The sequence below is a fragment of the Chiloscyllium plagiosum genome, chromosome 3, assembly GCF_004010195.1.
Source record: "Chiloscyllium plagiosum isolate BGI_BamShark_2017 chromosome 3, ASM401019v2, whole genome shotgun sequence".
Classification (NCBI taxonomy): Eukaryota; Metazoa; Chordata; class Chondrichthyes; order Orectolobiformes; family Hemiscylliidae; genus Chiloscyllium; species Chiloscyllium plagiosum.
Window position 1 is genome coordinate 99,215,691 of NC_057712.1, and position 13,700 is coordinate 99,229,390.

The window sequence follows — 13,700 nt, forward strand, 5'->3', positions numbered from 1 at the left end:
GGGGGAGGGAGGGGAGCTGTAGAGGAGGGCTAATTGAGTTAGTGTTATTGTGGTATGTGATCGGGGTGGGGTGGGGTGGGTACTGTGGGGGGTGGCGGTGCTTCTCCTGTAGACCGTGGGTCTTTATCTCACTGTCAGCCTCCGAGCAAACTGATCCATTCTGACCCCAGCTTCAGTGGCTGGCCTTCACCTTGCTCCAGAATCCTGTGTGTAGGTTTCTCCAGAGTTTGTACTTTGCAACAAAGGTGGAAATATTTTCAACATTGAGCACAGCCAACTAAATTCCTTCAAAGAAACTCATCCCTTTGGGAAAATTTTGAAGCATTACATCCAAAGCTATGCCAACTGGAGCTGTGGAAACAAATTACTGCTGATGATTCCAGCAACAAATGCTGGAGGTCATAGTGGATCAGACAGCATCCATGAAGACAGAGCAAACTAATGTTTTGAGTCTATATGACTCTTCAGCTCTGAAGATTCATCTAGACTTAATGTTAGCTTGCTGTCTTGCCATGGATGCTGTCTGACCAGCTGTGATCTCCAGCGTTTTTCTTGAACTGTACTGTCCAGTAAGTTCAGGTGGGATTGTGGTTATTAAATTCTGAAAATTGTTGTTTAATTCAACAGATGCTGGAACCCTTGGGAAGCCCCACATTGCAGATGATGTTGGTAGGTCTATCTGAAAGCTTTATTCGTCACTGTCATACTCATTCAACAAACTGATTTGAAATGGTGTACCTTAACTTTGAACAGACTCTTGGCTTTAGTTGCCATAGTGATGGCAGGAGCAGAAACCTATTGAAACTGATGGAAGTGGGTAAGGATGTGACCTGCCCTGTGGAATAGATGGGGGTGGAGTGTGAGTACATATATTACCCCGTGTTTGGTCAGAGTGCAAACAACCCATTGTAAAAGGGGAACCGAATATTTGAGGTATATTTGTTTTCTCTCCTTTCATATGGTGATCCAGAACCCTAGGCTGTTGTTTTGGGGACATAGGTTTGAATCCTAATACTGCAGGTGCTGAAATTTTAATAAAAGGTGGGATTAAGAACTGGTTTGCTGGTAACCACTTAACCATTGCTGATTTTTCAAAAAAATCTAGCTCATCAATGCCCTTTAGGGAAGATGGTCTACCATCATTGTCTGGTTTACGTGTAACTCTAGATCCACAATATGGTTGACTCTTAATTGCCATCGGAAATGGCCCAATTGTTCAAGTGCTTCAAATTCTGAAACTGGATGGATAACAAAAATTGCAGTGTTAAATGTCAGTTTTTCTCAAAGATTTGGAAAATTGAGCCAAACCATGACTTATTTTACTGTCGACCTGAGTATTAGCAACATGTTGCTGAAGCCTTTGAACTTGCATGATCAACATCTGAAACAGTATATATGCCAGGAGGACAGGTGCTGATTGGTTGGCAGGTCCCATATCTGCCTTTCCTCCTGGAACAACAACCCCCTTCTTTCTCCACCCCCCCCCCCCAAAAAAAAAGCTGTATACGTCTTTGTTCAGGCTGTAATGTAGCAGGTCCAGAGGAAGCTTACGAAAATGAGTGGTTGGGGACTCTGGGTCTGTACTTAGTGGAGTTTAGAAGGATAAGGGAGTTCTGATTTGAAATTTACAGAATATGGAGAAGCCTGGATAGAATGGACATGGCGATGTTTCCATTAGCAGGGTAGATGAGTACCCAAAGGCGCAGCCTCAGAGTGAAGAGATGACCCTTTACAACTGAGATAAGGAATTTCTTCTGCCAGAGTGGTGAATCTGTGGAACTCATTACCGCAGAGAGCTGTGAGAATGGGGTTGAGAAACACATCAGCTGTAATTGAATGTTGAAGCAGACTTGATGGGCTGAATGGCCTAATTCAGTTCCTGTATATTATGTTCCAATGGAATCATCCAGTAGATGTCAAAGGGTTTGTTCAAATGTGAGACATATGTAGATTCTTAAAAAGAGTGATTTAAGGATGGAAACTAGAAATCCAAAAATATGAGCATGTCGTAGAAAGTAGGCACTATTCAATGGTCAGAAGAAGAACCAGACAATAAGTTGTAGTGCTGGACAAGGTTATTCAAATAAGAGATCACGAAGGGAGTTAGCCACAATTAGCACAGTATTTATCCTGCCTCTTGGGAAAACCAAACTTCTTTGGTGTAGCAGGACTCTGAAAGAGGTGTTATCATTGGTGACATCGTGGTTTCTACCTTCAGTTGAATAGTATTTAAAATATGAGCAGTGAAGTACATTGTTTCATATTGTGGCTAGGCATTTAGCAGGGGATGATGCATGTGGGGGCGATTCTTAACAATGTGCACAAAAACATCCTGCAGAAGAGATAAAGAATGATATAGTTACTAAAAATCAATCCAACCCATTTGATAGTGCTAAGACAGTCAGATTTATGAAGCGCACAAAGCTGTAAGGGGACCTTCACACAGATAAGCCGATACATTCCAAGTGAATAACATCCTGTAACGCAGAGATAGAAGTCAAGGCAATGAAAAGTCCCTGACTGAATTCGAGGCCGTTCATGTAAGGGGTGTAACTGTCTGCTGAAATAGTCAATTAAGGCTCCTCACCCCAAAAAAACCTTTCTCTGGAATGTCAGTGTTTGAAGCTCAGACTCCAGCTCATCGACTGAGCTGGAGTTCCTCCAGTAACCAACACTTGCTACAGATGTGGTCGCTATGAACCACAATGGGGTACACCAACTCCCATATCATGCAGTTACAACACATCGCCTAGCCCTGCATCTCCGTTTAATTTAAAAAAAAATCAAATTAAGTTTTAGTCCTCTATTTTGTAGCCTGTATATATTTCCCCTATTTACCTTGAATCTGAAAGTAATGTGATAGGCAAAAGTAGTGGCTATCACCAAAAGTAGTGGTTCATCTGTCATGATATCCTCTGTTAATGTTGCATTTGTTGTCCATCCTAATTACCACTGAAATGAGAGGCTTGCGAGGACTGTTTCAGGCCAGTTAAGATTCAACCACATGCCTGTGGGTTTGGAATCCCCTGTAGGCTAGACCTGGTGAGGGAAGATTTCCTTCCCTGAAGGGCTATCTTTGTAACAGCTATTGAAGATCCCAGACCATAAAGGTCAGCATTTGCAACCTATCCTCCATGCGATTGCCAGTGTGTCTGGGAATTGTTTCTCTCTTCCCCTGAATGTGGTAAGCTTGGATTTCTAAACATTGCATAGCAACTCTGATTCCTATGACCTGGGCCTCACTTGCAGACATCCTTGTATGACATACTAGGGGCAAGCAGTATTTATGCTCTTGATATTCAATGGCGCTGCCAATACTGAATCCCTTGCTGTTGACATCTTTAGGGGTACTGTTATCAGAAACCAGACTGGACTACAATATAAATAGTGATTACAATAGTAGGTCAGAAGCTAGACCTACACTTGCCACCCATGCCATAGCAGCCTGCTTGATTGGTGCTATATTCAACACCTTCAGTATTCAATCAGCAACATTGTGTGCCTTCTGCAAGATGTGCTGCAGTCATTCACTAAGGCTCTTTGACTGTGGTTATGGAAGGTGCTGTCAATATCATCTGGAAGGATAATGGCAGCAGATACAATGGGAATACCATCACCAGCAAGTTCCTTACTTGGGCTTATCATTGTTCCTTCAGTGTTGCTGGGTAAATCTCATGAACTTCCCTCCCTAACAGCATGGTGGCTGTACCTACAGCATTTGGACTGCAGTAGTTCAAGGTGGTAGGTCAGCATTACCTTCTCAAGGGCAATTACAGATGTGCGTTACATGCTGGCATGATCAGTACTCACATCTGTTATCTCTGTCGATTGCATCAATTCACTTCTCTTAGCCTCATCTGCTACTGATCTATCTGCTCCACCAATGTTTCTTGGAGTTTCACACTGTTCCCCATCATAGCATACAATTCTCCAAAGTTTTGTCACCTGTACAGTTTGAAATCCCACACACACCCTGATCTGGACCCTTGTTATCAGGAAAAGCAAGAGTCCCAATGGGGAACTCCACTCCAAACCTTCCTCCAGACTGAATGTTATTTCCTATCACTCAACCAGTTTAGTTTCCATGTTGTCACTGTCCCTTTTATACTGTGACCTAACTTTCTTCAAGTCTGTTTTGTGGCATCGTATCAAATGTCTTCTGGACTCCATGTATACCTCATCAATAGCATTACCCACATTTACCTTTTCTGTTGCTTCAAAATAAAACTCTACATTAGTTAAACACTATTTCCCCTTTTGAAATCCATGCTTCCTAATCAGCCCAACCTTTTCATGTAATTACTAACTCTGTCCCAAATAATTGCTTGTAGAAACTTACTACCAAAGTTGAGCTAAAACATTCTCCAGGGTCACTAGATCCAGGACACCAATCTCTCCACAGATGCTGTTAGATTATTGAGTTTCTCCAAAGTTAAGCAAAATGATCTGAAATTGTCAGGATTGTTCTTAGAACCTCTGGCACTTTCCTGGAGAGCATGAAAGATTGATGTGTTCTCCTCAAAACGTGTGGTGCTGGACAAGAGCAGTCACATCCTGATGAAGGGTTTATGTCTGAAATGTTGACTCTTCTTGGATGCTGCCTGACCTGCTTTCCAATGCCCCACACTCCATCTGCAGTCCTAGCTTTCTCCTGATGTATTATGCTGACTGCTGTTAGAATTTCAACCGTCCATTCCTTGAATCAGCCATGATCATAGTGAATGGTGGTGCAGGCTCGAAGGGCAGAATGGCCTACTCCTACACCTATGGTCTATTGAATCCTTGGATGGATCTCATTGGTCCCAGTGCCTTGTTAACTTGGCAACAATCTAAGACTTCGTCTTTAATCTTTTATCTTTCTTGTGACACTGTGTCCTCCTATGCCACCATGGCATGGGCAGGAATCCTCTTCTGTGAAGACAGATACAAAGTATTGATGTTAACAGCTCTACCATGCCTTCCTCTGTAAGTCATTGTTTTCTGATTGGCCGTACTCCTCCTCCAAAGGCTGATGCTGTTGAGATCCCTGTCAGAGATTGGAATTTTATTTTTATGCTCCCTTTTCTCCTAATTCCTCTTTGCTTCTCTTATTTGATTTTTCACCTCTCCCTTGCATCTTTGGCATTCCTCTTGATTCTCAACTTACAACTGTCAATGTTGACTTTTTGTAATAATTTTAATCTGCTTTGTCATCAGGGTACTCGGGATTTCTTTGTCCTTCCTTTCCCATTAGAGGGAAATTATACCTCAAATACGTGTACCACCTGCACTTTGGGCCATTTTTCAGAGTGTTTTTTCCCACCAATGTCTTAGTCCAACCAATCCTGCTCAGCTCTGTTCCTGACCCATTAAAGTCAGCTTTCCCCGAACTGAGTTTCCTTACTCTGGTTTGTTGAGTGCTTTTCTCCAGTGCTATTCTGAATCTTGGCGATACAATGATCACTGTGTCCTAAATGTCCCCCCTCTGACACTTGATCCCCCTGGCCCACCTCATTTCTAAGGCCAGCTCCAGCACTACATCTTTCATTTTTTGGATTGGTCACATGCTGCTGGAAATGCCTGTAAACATTGTCCAGGCTCCTTGCTGTGTCGTGCATTAGCAGTATCCCTGTCAATATTTGGGTAATTAAAGTTCTGTCCATTATAAATACTCCATGGTGTCTGCATTACTAATTTTCCTGCAGATTTGTTCCTGTACATTTTTCCTACTAGTTAATGGTCTGTAAACTGCACAAAGCAGCGTAATCCCTCCTGCCCTAAATAGCTGTGGTGTGACACCCCAGCATGCCATCTTGGAGTCGTGTTGGCAGCTATTGAAGTGCTTATCTATTCTCCTGACTAATGAATCTCCTAATACTTTTGAACCTTTTTTTTTCTTCTCCAGTATGTCCCCCAGATCTTGTATGTTTCAAAGAAGTTGCTACTTATTTTTCTAAAATCCAGTGGAGATAAGTCTAGTCTATTCAGTCTTTCCCCGAGAAGCAGTGCACTTACTCCCAGTTGTTCTACAGCACAGGGAATTTTTTGAAGTCGTTCGTTAGCTGGGTGTTTAGCTCAGCAGGTTTTTTGCCCGTCCCTAATTGCCCTGATGTGTTTGTGAACTGCCTCCTTGAATTCCTGCAGTTGAGTTATGGTCCACGGTTTGTATTAAAGCATGGACATTCCTGTCTGTTTGTTGCAGTGTGCCTCATGAAAACTGAAAAGTAACGTTACAATCTGCTTTATTTCAGGGTGGTGACATTATGAAGCTGGAGAATGGGCAGTCAAAACTTGGCCTGCCACCTCTTAACCCTGAGCAACAGGAAGCATTGCAAAAGGTGACAAAATCTGAAGGTTGTATTTCAAACTGGATCAAATTGGAAGTAATTGAAGCATTTCGGGATATGGGTGCAGGATTCAACTGTGGGTTATCCCCATTGTTGTCTTGGATGCAGAGCCATTCCAAATGGACTCCATTGTGCTAACCATATCTTGGTCTAATAAATAATTTACTTTTTGTAGACTTATTGAATCATGTGAAGTTGGCAAATATTTTGCAAGTCTCTTTAAAGTGTGATTCTCTCATGGTGGAGGTGTCAAAGGGCTGTCCCAAAACAATCCGTCATTCTGCAGCCCCTGCAATTGCTGCACACAAACATTTGGTGAAAGGAAGCCTGAATGCTGTGTTCTTCAGTCTTCAATACTGAGAATCAGGTTGCTAGACTAGATGGGATTAAGGTTCACAAGGAGGAGGTGTTAGCAATTCTGGAAAGTGTGAAAATCCTCTGGGTTGAATTGGTTCTATCCTAGGATTTTCTGGAAGTCAGAGGAGATTGCAGAGCCTTTGGCTTTGATCTTATGTTGTCATTGTCTACAGGAATAGTGCCAGTAGACTGCAGGATAGCAAGTGTTGTCCCCTTGTTCAAGAAGGGGAGTTATAGAGCAAAGAGCCTTACTTTGGTTGTAGGTAAATTGTTGGAAAGGGATTTAAGAGGATATAGTTAGAAAGGGGTAGGGGTAGTCAACACGGTTTTATGAAGCGTCGGTCATGCCTCACAAACCTTAGAGTTCTTTGAGAAGGTGACCAAACAGGTGGATGAGGGTAAAGTGGTTGATGTGGTGTATATGGATTTCAGTATGACGTTTGATAAGATTCCCCATGGTACGCTATTGCACAAAATACGGAGGCGTGGGATTGGGTGTGATTTAGCATTTTGGATCTGAAATTGGCGAACTGAAAGAAGACTGCGTGGTTGGGAAATATTCATCCTGGTGTTCAGTACCAGTGGTGTACCACAAGGATCTGTTTTGAGTCCTCTGCTGTTTGTCATTTTTATAAATAACCTGGATGAGGGCATAGAAGACTAAGGCCAACCGTGACAAATGTTGTAGGCAGCTGGGATATAGATAAGCTGCAGTGCTAGGCTGTGAGGTGGCAAATGGAGTTTAATGGGGAAAAGTGGAGTGATTCACTTTGGAAGGAGTAACAGGAATAAAGAGTACTGGGCTAATGGTAAGATTCTTGGTAGTGTGGATGAGTAGAGGATCTCTGTGTCTGGATATGTAGATCCTTGAAATTTGCCACCCAGGTTGATCGGGTGGTTAAGGAGGCATACGATGTGTGTGCTTTTATTGGTAGAGGGGTTGAGTTTCAGAACAATGAGATCATGTTGCAGCTGCACAAAACTCTGGTGGGGCTACACTTGAAGTGTGGTGTACAGTTCTGGTCACCATGTTATAGGAAGAATGTGGGATCTTTGGAAAGGGTTCAGGGAGATTTACTAGGATATTGCCTGGTGTGGAGGGAATGCCTTATGAGGAAAGGCTGAGGGACTTGAGGCTGTTTTCTTTGGAGAGAAGATTGAGTGGTGACTTAATTGAGACATGAAAGATAATCAGAGGGTTAGATAGGGTGGACAGTGAGGGCTTTTTTTCTCAGATGGCAGTGGCTAGCACGAGGAGACATCAGAGATGGTTTCTTTACTCAGTAGTAGGGATGTGGAACATCCTGCCTGCAGCAGTAGTAGACTCGCCAACTTTAAGGGCATTTAAATGGTCATTGGATAGAATGGTCAATGGACGACAATGGAATAGTGTAGGTTAGATGGGCTTCAGATTGTTATCACAGGTTGGCACAACAACAATGGCCAAAAAAGCCTGTACTGTGCTGTTATGCTATAAAACCTTGGGCATTATACTCTCTTCTCACTTGGGTGTGCGGTAAACCCTTGCTATCATTTGATTAATTGTTTAAGAATTTACCAGCAACCTGTGGCAGGCTCTCAGTAATATGTCGATTAAATATGTGCAGTCAGTAATAATCTTAGTTTGGCTGCCTGTAGGGAAATATCACTTAAGATGCAGTTTGTTCTCTTATGGCACGTTTCTTCGTGAATTGGCTATAATGCAATTGAAGAATTTAGACTTATTTGTAGAAGATGAACTTTCCTTGGTTTTATTGGCTGTAACTCAGTTCTGGCCCCATTAGTTTAAATGGTGCAGCTATCATGTGATTTTCTTGTAACACACGATTGCACAAGAATAGAGCCGTTGCGTTACATCAGAAGCGACTATACGTGGGTGGCACGGTGGCACAGTGGTTAGCACAGCTGCCTCACAGCGCCTGAGACCCGGGTTCAATTCCCGCCTCAGGCGACTGACTGTGTGGAGTTTGCACGTTCTCCCCGTGTCTGCGTGGGTTTCCTCCGGGTGCTCCGGTTTCCTCCCACAGTCCTAAAGATGTGCAGGTCAGGTGAATTGGCCATACTAAATTGCCCGTAGTGTTAGGTAAGGGGTAAATGTAGGGGAATGGGTGGGTTTCGCTTCGGCGGGTCATGTGGACTTGTTGGGCCGTAGGGCCTGTTTCCACACTGTAATGTAATCTAATCTAATCTTAAAAAAAACCACTTACCCTGTTCAAAGGCGTTAGTGTAGAAGAGCAGCAATGTTGAGGCCCAGGGAGACATTGCTACTTTTTACAATGTGGATTAATTGCTTTGAAAGATTGGCAAATCACTAAAGTTCATTTCCAGTGTGTGAATCTCAGATTAGCATAACGCCTTAGTTAGACCACAGATTGCTGTGCATAATTATTCTTTAAAGATTGACAAGCTGTTCTCCTTGGACCAAAGGCAGTTGAAGGGCGATATGATGTGTACAAGGTCCTGACTGGCTTCAGTATGGTAGAGAAAGGAAAGCTGTTCCCAAGAACCAATGGGAAACATTCTTTCTGGTATCAGTGGAGTCAGCGAGGGTGCCAAAGGACTGGAAAATTGCTAATGTAACTCCCTGTTTAAGAAGGGAGCAAGGCAAAAAAACAGGAAATCATATCCTGACCTCAGTGATTGGTAAGATTTTGGAGTCCAGGGTGTAGTTTGCTCGCTGAGCTGTAGGTTTGATATCCAGACGTTTCATTACCTGGCTAGGTAACATCATCAGTGGCGACCTCCAAGTGAAGCGAAGCTGTTGTCTCCTGCTTTCTATTTATATCTTTCTCCTGGATGAGTCTCCTAAAGTTTGTGGTGATGTCATTTCCTGTTCGTTTTCTGAGGGGTTGATAGATGGTATCTCGATCTCTGTGTTTGTTTATGGCGTTGTGGTTGGAGTGCCAGGCCTCGTGGCTAACTTTCTTCCTGTTTGTCCTACGTAGTGTTTGTGGCAGTCCTTGCATGGAATTTTGTAGATGATATTGGTTTTGTCCATGGGTTGTACTGGGTCTTTTTGTTAGTTTTTGTTTGTGTTGGTGGGTTTGTGTGCTACTAGGAGTCCGAGGGGTCTCAGTAGTCTGGCTCTCATTTCTGAAACTTCTGTGATGTATGGTAAGGTTAGGGTTTCTGGCTGTGTTTGGTCTGCTTGTCGTTGGAAGTTCTTGAGGAATCTGCGGACTGTATTTTTTGAGTATCTGTTCTTGAATACGTTGTATAGGTGGTTCTCTGTTTTCCGAAGTTCGTCTGTGCTGCAGTGTGTGGTGACTCGTTGGAATAGTGTTCTCATACAGCTTTGTTTGTGTTGGGATGGTTGCTGGCGTAGTTAAGTATTTGGTCAGTGTTTGTCAGTTTTCTGTATACGCAGGTGGTCCTTTCGACTGTGATGTCCAGGAATGTGAGTTTATTGTCGGTTTCTTCCTCCTCGGTGAACTTTATGCCTGTGAGGGTGTTGTTGATTATGTTAAATGTCTCTTCTATCTTGTTTCGTTTTGTGATGACAAAGGTGTTAGCTACGTAGCAGACCCAGATTTTTGGTTTGATGGTTGGTAGGGCTGTTTGTTCTAGTCTTTGCATTACCGCTTCTGCTATGAATCCTGATAGCGGCGATCCCATGGGTGTGCCGTTGGTTTGTTTGTAGACTGTTTGTTGAAGGTGAAGTGGGTGGTGAGGCACTGGTGCACTAGCTTCATGATGTTTTCGTTGGTAATGTGATGGTGGTTGGTGTGTGTGTGATGGTCTCCTCTAAAAGTGTGGTAAGTGTTTCCTTTGCCAGGTCGATGTTGATGGAGGTGAACAGTGCTGTTACGTTGAATGAGATCATTGCTTCATCTTCCTCTTTTTTTGGTGTTTTTGATGATTTTTAGGAATTCCTGGGTGGAGTGGATGGAGTGCTGTGACTCTTCTACTAGGTATTTCAGTCTTGCGTGTAGTTCTTTGGCCAGTCTGTAAGTTGCTGTTCCAGATAGTGAGACTATAGGTCTGAGGGGGGCTCCTGGTTTATGGATTTTTGATAGTCTGTAGAATTGTGGGGTGTTGGTCCCGTCTGGTTTCATTTTCTGGAATTCTGTCTTGTTTAATTGTCCGGAATTGTGTAATTTTGTTTTAGTTGTGGAGGTGGGTCTAGCACCAGCTGTTGGTAGGTGTTGGTGTCTGCGAGTAGTGCTTTGGCTTTCTCGATGTCCCTTCTGTTCAGGATGACAGTGAGCCGACCTTTGTCTGCAGGTAATATAATGGTGTTTTTGTATTTTTTGAGGATTTTCTAGGGCTTTTTCTTGTGTTCAGCTTGTTTCCTTCCCTCTTTTTCTAGGGCTTTTTCTTGTGTTCAGCTTGTTTCCTTCCCTCTTTCGGCTCAACTGTCTGTCTGATAGTTTGTTGTGTTTCTTCCATGAGATTGTTGTCCTTCAATGTGGTTTCTAATGTCGAGTCCATTGTGGGATGAGATCTCTGAATACTTCAGAAGTGTATGTCAAAATAGGGCAAAGTTGGCATGGTTTCAATGGGAGGTCATGCCTGACAAATCTGTCAGAATCCTTTGAGGCAATGAGCAGGTTAGACCAAGGAGAGCCAATGGATATTATCTACCTGGAGTTCAGAAGACCTTTGATAAGGTACTACACAGGAGGCTGCTGAGTAAGGGCCCATGGTGTTACAGGCCAAGTACTGTCATGGATAGAAGGTTGCTGTGGTTCTGTTCGCCGAGCTGGAAGTTTTTGTTGCAAACGTTTCATCCCCTGTCTAGGTGACATCCTCAGTGCTTGGGAGCCTCCTGTGAAGCGCTTCTGTGGTGTTTCCTCCGGCATTCATAGTGGCCTTCCAGCTCGGCGAACAGAACCACAGCAACGAGCACCCGGGCTACAAATCTTCTCTCAAACATAGAAGGTTGGCTGTCTGGCATTATCTTAATCTAAGATCAACCTAACCTACACTCCCTTAATTTCCTGCTGTCCATGTGCTTGTCCAGCAGTCACTTAAATGTCCCTAATATTTCTGACTTCACTACCATCGCTGATAGTGCATTCCACACACCCACTCTAAAGAACCAATCTCTGACATCTTCTCCAAACCTTTCTCCCATCAACTTAACATTATGCCCCCTCATGATAGACATTTTTGTCCTGGGAAAAGGTCTGTGGCTATCCACACTCTCTGCGTCTCATCGTCTTGTACACCTTTATCGAGTCACCCCTCATCCTTCTTTGCTCCAATGAGAAAAGCCCTAGCTCCCTCAACCTTTTTTCATAAGACATGCCTCCAATCCAGGCAGCATTCTGGTAAATCTCTGCACAGTCTCTAAAGCTTCCACATCCTTCCTATAATGAGACGACCTGAATGGAACACAATATTCCAAGTGTGGTCCAATCAGTGGTATATTGAGCAGCACAACCTTGCTCTTAAATTCAGCCCCCCTGCCAATGAAAGCCAATACACTGTATGTCGTCTTGACAGCCCTATTGACTTGAGTGGCAATTTTAAGGGATCTATGGGCATAGACCCCAAGATCCTTCTCCAGGTTGAGCTCTATCTGCCATGTCCCAGCCCAGGTCTGCATCCAGTTAATGTCCTGTTGCAACCTGCAACAGCCCTTGACACTATCTACCACTCCACCAAACCTCGTGTCATTGGCAATCTTACTAACCCATGCTTCCACTTCCTCATCCAAGTCATTGCTAAAAATCAAATAGCAGAGGTCTGAACAGATCCCTGCGGAACAGCATTGGTCACTGAGCTCCAGGCTGAATACTTTCCATCTACTACCACCCTTTGCCTTCTAAGGGTCAGCCATTTCTTCATCCAGACAGGCTTCCCCATATCCCATGCCACCTTAATTTCTGAATGAGCCTACCATGGGGAGCCTTATCAAATGCCTTGCTAAAATTCATGTAAGCCACATTCACTGCTCTACCACCTTCAGTGTGTTTTGTCACATCCTTAAAGAAATCAGTGAGGTTAGTGAGGCATGACTTGCCCTTCACCAAGCCATGCTGACTATCTGTAGTCAAGCTATGGTTTTCCAAGTAATCAGTCCTGTCTTTCAGAATCCTCTCCAGTACTTACCCACCACAGGTGTAAGACTGGTCTGTAATTCCCTTTCTTGAATAAGGGAATTATGTTTGCTACCCTCCAATTAGGCACTGCTCCAGTGGACAGTGAGGATGCAAAGACAAAGGTGCAGCAATCTTTTTCCTTGCTTCCTGTAGTAACCTAGAGTATGTATCTTTCCTTATGGCACTGCTGCTTCACAGCATCAAGGACCTGGTTTTGGTTCCCACCTCGGGTGATTGGGCAAATGTGTAACCTCTACACAATGTCTACATGGGTTTCCTCTGAGTGTTCCTGTTTCCTCCCACAATCCAAAGATGTCAGGTGAATCAACCATGCTAAATTGCCCATAGTGTTAGGTGCAATAGTTTTGGATAAATACAGGAGAATGGGTCTGGGTGGGTTACACTTCAGAGACTCGTTGACTTATTGGGTCAAATAGAATGCTACAGGAGACTAGGGATGAGATTGGTGAGGCCCTTGACAGTGAGATTTAATACTTTTCTGACCAGAGATAAAGTGCCAGATGACTGGAGGATGGCTAATGTGGTTCCTTTGTTCAAGAAGGGCAGCAGCGATAGGTCAGGTAATTACAGACCGGTTAGTCTGATGTCAGTGATCGGGAAATCATTGGAAAAATTCTGAAGGACAGTATCAACAAAACTTGGAAAGGCAGGGATTGGGCAAGGCTGGTCAGAACAGATTTGCTGGAGAGCATTTTTGAAAATATTGAGGTTAGTGCTATTGAAATGATTTACATGGACTTCAATAAGGCCTTTGGCAAGGTCCCGTGTGGAAGGCTGTGCAAAAGGGAGGAGTCCATGGGATCGAAGGCATATTGGATCCAAATTGAGCTTACAAATTGGAGCCAAAGGTTAATGATGGAAGGTTGTTATTGTGATTGGAAACCTGTGACCAGGGATCAGTTTGGAATGTACACTATTCATCTACATTAATGACTTGGATGGAGTGTGG

The 13,700-nt window shown here is 43.5% G+C and overlaps 1 protein-coding gene across 2 annotated transcripts in view; it reads left to right on the plus strand.

Annotated features, from left to right (window-relative positions):
- The window catches only part of puf60a (poly-U binding splicing factor a), a 67,237-nt gene that overhangs the window by 405 nt on the left and 53,132 nt on the right, over nucleotides 1–13,700 (plus strand). For both annotated transcript variants that reach the window (XM_043686952.1, XM_043686951.1), the window contains exons 2-3: nucleotides 628–669; nucleotides 6,231–6,317. In XM_043686952.1, coding sequence (XP_043542887.1) covers nucleotides 628–669; nucleotides 6,231–6,317 — 129 coding nt within the window. The remainder of the gene's footprint in view (nucleotides 1–627; nucleotides 670–6,230; nucleotides 6,318–13,700) is intronic.